We start from the raw sequence: 6,041 nt of genomic DNA, 5'->3' as shown, positions 1-6,041 counted from the left end.
TACATGTGGGGCGAGTCGTTATAAAAAGTGGTGCGAGTCGTTATGGGGCGAGTCGTTAAGGGGGCGAGTCGTTACATTACCGTTAATCCGGGCCCCGACCAATCCGGCTTGGTAATACGTTGTGGTGTCCTTATCATTTCCTTTCAGTGGGGTTTTGTCTATTTTGGCGGCGCCCGTCTTCTCTTGAAACTTGAAACTTCGCAACGTGCCTTACAATCGAACGATAAAGTGTAACGCGTGACCTGCAGGTCGACAACAAAGTTTTGTTCGTGAATATATTCCTACGAAAGTGACCAATCAGAAACTAGGTCACACCTTATGGATTCAATCAATACGTTTGTCGCGCATTGTAAAGACAAAATTTCTTTTGATTTTTTGTGGGGTAATTCAGGCAAAACCCGACCTATGAAGGTAATATAATACAGCACGTTAAATGTACTGATTATTTACTCTTTCATTTCTCTTAAGTGTTAAACGGTTTTGAGTATTTTGTAATTTATAAAAATGTAAACAGAACAGAGAACTGGCAACTGCCAGAAATAATCGTGATGATCGTCACTTGTGATCCGGATTATTTTTGTTTGCCGAATTAATTCTCTTGAGAGACGCGTGCTTTACGTTTCAAACAGAACTGTTTACTATGAATACTTATTTATTTAAAGTGAACCATTGTTAGCTCAAATGGGGGATTGAACCAGGGTCTCTCGAGTTGTTACCACAACCTAACCCATATTCTCTTCAAATCAGACCAGACCAGTAGTGTACATTGCAGATCCACTATATTGCGATCCATGCTTTTGCGATGTCCAATATATCACGAGTTGGCCATGGACCCCCACTTATTTGCTCACTCTTTAATTTTTTGTATAATCCGACATTCATAATTTTATCCAGTTTAGTCCAGATTTTTATGCTTTATTTTATTTTACATTCACACTTGTGTAGTGGGACATGTACCAGTATTGTAATTCTCTGTTTGTACATGTACAGCGCTACGGTCCTTGAGATAAGTCAGTATTGATCTGTGACATGTACAATTAGTGTATACACCTTTAGTTTACTAGTGTTTTCCACTGGCTAGTAAGTTGTACCTTGGCGGGGCGCTTGAATTTAAAAATCAGAGTCCACGGGGCGCTTGAATTTTTCCAATGTACCTATTTTTAAACGGAATTCTGTTAGATACATTTTTTTATTGGTTTACTCGAAATGATGTGTTTTCTCAATAAAAGTATGTTTTAAACTTAAAACGGTGATCGAAGAAGGTATCAAACTCGACATTAACACAAAGTTAGATTAAAATTATTAGTTATTTATCAATTTTAAATAACTTAAATATGTTTGATCGATTAGAAGTGTTTTGACAATCTTTTTTCCACAATAAAAATTAGCAAAACTAATATCCTCGAGTGCCCAATTTCGACGCATACAAGCAGTTTGTTGAAGTTTTGTTGCTAAATATAGGGATTTATGTAATTAATTTTGTTATTTCATTACACATTTACCTTTTATTAACACATTTTAAATTCAATTGATTGTGTTATCAACAAAAATTCGTTGAAAACCGAAATGACCCGAGTCTATGTAACGGCGGCCATATTTGTTGAGAGTGCCCTAAAACGACGCATCTGATTGGTTACCTGATTTCAATGTAAATATCACTCCTGTGGAGACTGAATACATAAAATATTAACTCATGATTGATGTACTTAATTTGTATCACTGTAAAAGCAATATGGAACTGAAATGAATAAAATCAATTAAGGTTTTTAATTTTGGGATGCCATACTTTACGACAGTGGTTTTAATAGGGGCCCCTGTCAGCAACCCCGTGTGTTTATGGAAGTAGGTGAATATAACCTGTACTTCTTTTGTGGAACCTACAAATATAATTAAGTAAATGAAAATAAGTAATAAACATAATATGCAATTACCAACATAAACACTTGCTACATGTAGTTAAAATTGTATTTGTCAAATGGCAGTCACGTGACTTATGAATGAAATAGTGAACTTTTGCAGACGAAACCGGTGCATTATCCCACGGTCTTATCTACACTACGCGACCCGTGATTTTTGCTTAATTAGCGAAGTCAAGGCGGGCATTTTGCTTTTTGGGTGAAAAATCACCGCGATTTCACGTGACTCTTCACTCCGACGTCGCGCGAGAGCAAGATAATCTTAGCGCTCAATCCCCTCAATGTTGTGGTGATTCGCTGCGATTTGTCGCAATTCGCCGTGATGGCAGTGGATATCGGTGATTCGCCAATTCATGCATATAAACCGAATCGTATCGATAACTGTATACATAACGCTTTTCTAATGTTCACAATTATCAAATAATCAAACATAATTGCAACATCACTTAAGAAAAATAATCTTAAACATTTATGTCGGTAAATATGTATGAGAATTTCATTAACACAACTATATGACTACGCCATTTTTCAGAAGTGTAAAGAATAAAGTGCATAATGTGGAACACAGCTTTCATTGGACGAGCGTCTTTAAATTTAGATCGAATGCAATACGATCTTACACAAAACGTTTTATTGCGTCATACGCCTTCATGTAAAACAACTTTTCCTCCTGGAAATTGTGCTATTAATGCATAATATTATCAAAACATTTTTTCGACACGTAAAGCGTTGTAACAAATTAATATACAATTCAAAACAATTATACCATAAGTATTAATGTTCCGTTAAATTCCCAAATGAGAATAATAATTTATAATCCGAAACACACTTTCGATGTTTTAATGTTAACACGACATTTACAAATGCTTCCAATATAGCCATCATGTATATTTCCCGACAAAAGAGCGCGAAAATTATGCGACAATGTACAAGATCAAGGTATAGAGTTTGCAAGTATTGATTTTTTATATAAACTGCGTAGCGCAGAGAACATTGAATTCTTTTGATTTCGGTTAAATGTTTCTTTGGTATTTTAAAACAGTTATATCGCCAACAATTTGATATTTCTTTTAAAGTCATATCAAATCAAACACGCCGTATCCGTATCGTTACTTATAGAAGTAAAACATAATACCGTGACTTGTATAGTTTTTTTGTTGTGAGAGACCATCTGAGTAAACGCCGAAAAATATATACAAACTGTTATTTTTTGTCAATGCCCTTTGATCCATTATCATACTTAATTGGCAGCGCCATCTTGTTGTTTCTGTGATTGTCACATCTTTTCACAGTTTGAACACGTACACAGAGTGCCAATTAGACACTTGAATAAACACTATCACCCGCTGGACAGTACACAATAAATAATAAAATGTTGAGTTTTTTTGTTTTGGACGTGAAAACCCAGAGAAATGCATGTACATTATACATCATCATATTTATTGAACTTTGCGAATGCTTAGTGCTACGTTGATATACTCGTTTTTTTTTCAGCAAAACAAAGACAATGTTAAATGGCTTTAATATATAGGCAATGATGTAATAACAACATATTATATAACACGATATCATGATAACATGTACTTAAAAATAGAACAGTAATGTATTTCCGATTTCAGGCTTATCAAGCATTGTGAATGTATGTACAACGCTCGGAAAGTAACGCGAGTAACACGAGTTATCCGCATTGGAGCCTGAAACAGAAAATAAATAAGTATAGCATAATTTAGTCCAAATAATTAGACGTAATCTACCGATTACATTTAAACTTTAAATGAAAGTGTTACTTAAACAATTTTCCGTGCCTTAAGGCGCGAATATTTTGCTTAACACTGTTAACAAAAGGGCTACACGTTATAATTCTTAATGAAATGCCAAAATAAGTATTAACATAATTAATAACGTCAATAAACAAACACAGTAAGATCAAAGTTTAAAAGGAAAACTTATATCATATTTCTCGTAAATTACCAAATTATTAGTTTCGTCTAAATCAAATACCATGTATAGAGAAACAAGGTATTTATAACCGACCAATGACGAAACACTATGCAACTTTCAATTTACACAGTGCTACGCTACATGTATATGGCAACAATATGGAATTTGAACAGTGGTAGTGTATTCGGGCCTGGAATATAATTGATTGTAAGGCCAGAGTTTTTTAATAAAATGATTTTCGGATTTTTTTTCTAAAAGTGTCGGGTAGGAGGACGGAAAAAAAAAAGATGGGTGACCAAATATGCACTCATTTTAAAAATGTTATGGTATGAAGTTCTTTTTACTAAGCAACCACACTGATTTTTTTCAAACATGTTGATGTGGAAAATGATCATTATCAGACTGCAGGTCTTGATGTGCAGTTTTTAAATTAGTTTGAATTTTAAAAATATCTTAAATATATATACAGTACAGCCAAAGCGGCACAAACATAATCCGCGGCTACGCCACGGCCAGATTATTAGTCCGCGGCGGCCGAATCGTGTGTTCACGCGGCGTATCGCCGTGGCACTCGGCATCGATCCGCGCAACGACGCCGAGTCTGTATAAACCACGCGTACTTTCGCGGAGTAAATCCGCCGCATACGTACGCGGCGGATCGAGTGAAAAGATATCCACCTACATGTACATACATGTATGTGTAGCGTAGAATTAATTACGCGCAACTGTTTATGTTTCGTTCGATTATCATTATTAAATTTGTAATCCGAAACACACTTCCGAATTGTAATGCTAACGCGTCCTTTGGCAAATTCTAGCGTCAAATAAACAGTGCTAAAATATCCTTTGTTTCATAAAAAGCGCGCGAAAATTATGCAGACATGTAGAACGTCGTTTGGAAAGTTTGGGTGTATTTTGTGTTGTATAAATACATGAACATCACGTCAGGCGTAAATCACGTGTTCAGTGGAGAAAAAAAACGCCCCGATTAGACGTTATTTCATCATCTCTATAAATAGTAACAAATCCAAAATGTATTTGATACTTAAGGAAATATCGAGAATGTTTGTGTATCGTAAATATTAACCAGCATTTGCTTTAAAACTGGAATATACGGGATTATCGGGTAATTAGTAGCGATATTAACTGTATAATATGAACAAAATGAAACGTGTTTATATACGCATATTCAAACAATAGTTATAATAAGCTGATAATTAACAAAACTACAAATACGTCGTCACCGTCTTGATTATTGATGTGGCTTCAAACTGCTAATTTTTTCAGCTAAAATATAATAGCGGAATCAACATGCAATTAATTTATAAATCCACCATATGCTGGAGCCTTGACCACTTGTATGTGCGAAAACATAATTACGTGACCTTGTTTATGTGTGAAATACATACGCTACGGGCGGGAAACAAACTTAATAATTGGCGAGACATTAACCATGCTTACATGTATATGCTAATACAATCCGCGCACAATAAATTTATTATGATTTTTATTATTATTATAATTGTTCTTTCAAAATTTGTTAACTACATGTAACTAATAATTTAAAAAAAAAAATATTTCATGATCGCATCGACTCGGCATCATGTTGCGGACCGCGGCATGCCTCGGCGGACAGATGCGAAGTTTCGCGGCGAAATGCGACTTGCTGCCGCATACTGATGCGGCTTCAACGACTGACGCGGCATCGACTCGTTTCGCCTTGCCGCCGCGGATCGCGAAATACGTTTGTTCCGCTTTGGCTGTACTGTATATAAGTTCAAAAGTTATGCAATCTTTTCACTTGTCTATAATAAACTTTTTGGTGATTTTTTGATGTTTTTTTTTCACAAGGAATCCATATGTCAGGGTTCGACATTAACTTTTTTTACAGCAAGACCGTCGGACCAGCTCCTCTTAAAATGTACTAGCCCGAACCTGCTGTTTACTAGACCATAAATGACATAGCAAATGAACATAATTGTGTCATGTAACTGTTTAATCAGGATTTATCAGTAAATAATCAGTGAACACCAGATTTTTTATGCATATAGTAAAACAATAAAATAACCCTTTTTTTGCTTTTCTTCGTCAAATTCAAGCCATGGGAACTGACTCGATTTTCCATCTAGGATAAAATTGACGTGTTCGTGTTTCTTCATATTTACGTTTCGTGTCAGTTAAGCG

At 35.3% G+C, this 6,041-nt stretch overlaps 1 protein-coding gene across 3 annotated transcripts in view; it reads left to right on the top strand.

Moving 5' to 3' along the window:
* The first annotated feature begins 209 nt into the window (after positions 1–209).
* The window catches only part of LOC127857156 (dual specificity protein kinase CLK2-like), a 78,422-nt gene continuing 72,590 nt past the window's right edge, over positions 210–6,041 (top strand). Inside the window, exon 1 of one of the 3 annotated variants that reach the window (XM_052393558.1) lies at positions 210–411. In XM_052393558.1, the coding sequence (XP_052249518.1) occupies positions 319–411 (93 nt within the window). In that variant the 5' untranslated portion in view covers positions 210–318. The remainder of the gene's footprint in view (positions 412–6,041) is intronic. The other 2 variants (XM_052393555.1, XM_052393557.1) reach the window with 2 other exon arrangements.

This window comes from Dreissena polymorpha, chromosome 14, assembly GCF_020536995.1.
Source record: "Dreissena polymorpha isolate Duluth1 chromosome 14, UMN_Dpol_1.0, whole genome shotgun sequence".
Taxonomy (NCBI): Eukaryota; Metazoa; Mollusca; class Bivalvia; order Myida; family Dreissenidae; genus Dreissena; species Dreissena polymorpha.
Note: the sequence above shows the minus strand (reverse complement) of the source record. Positions and strands in the feature narration are given on the sequence as shown.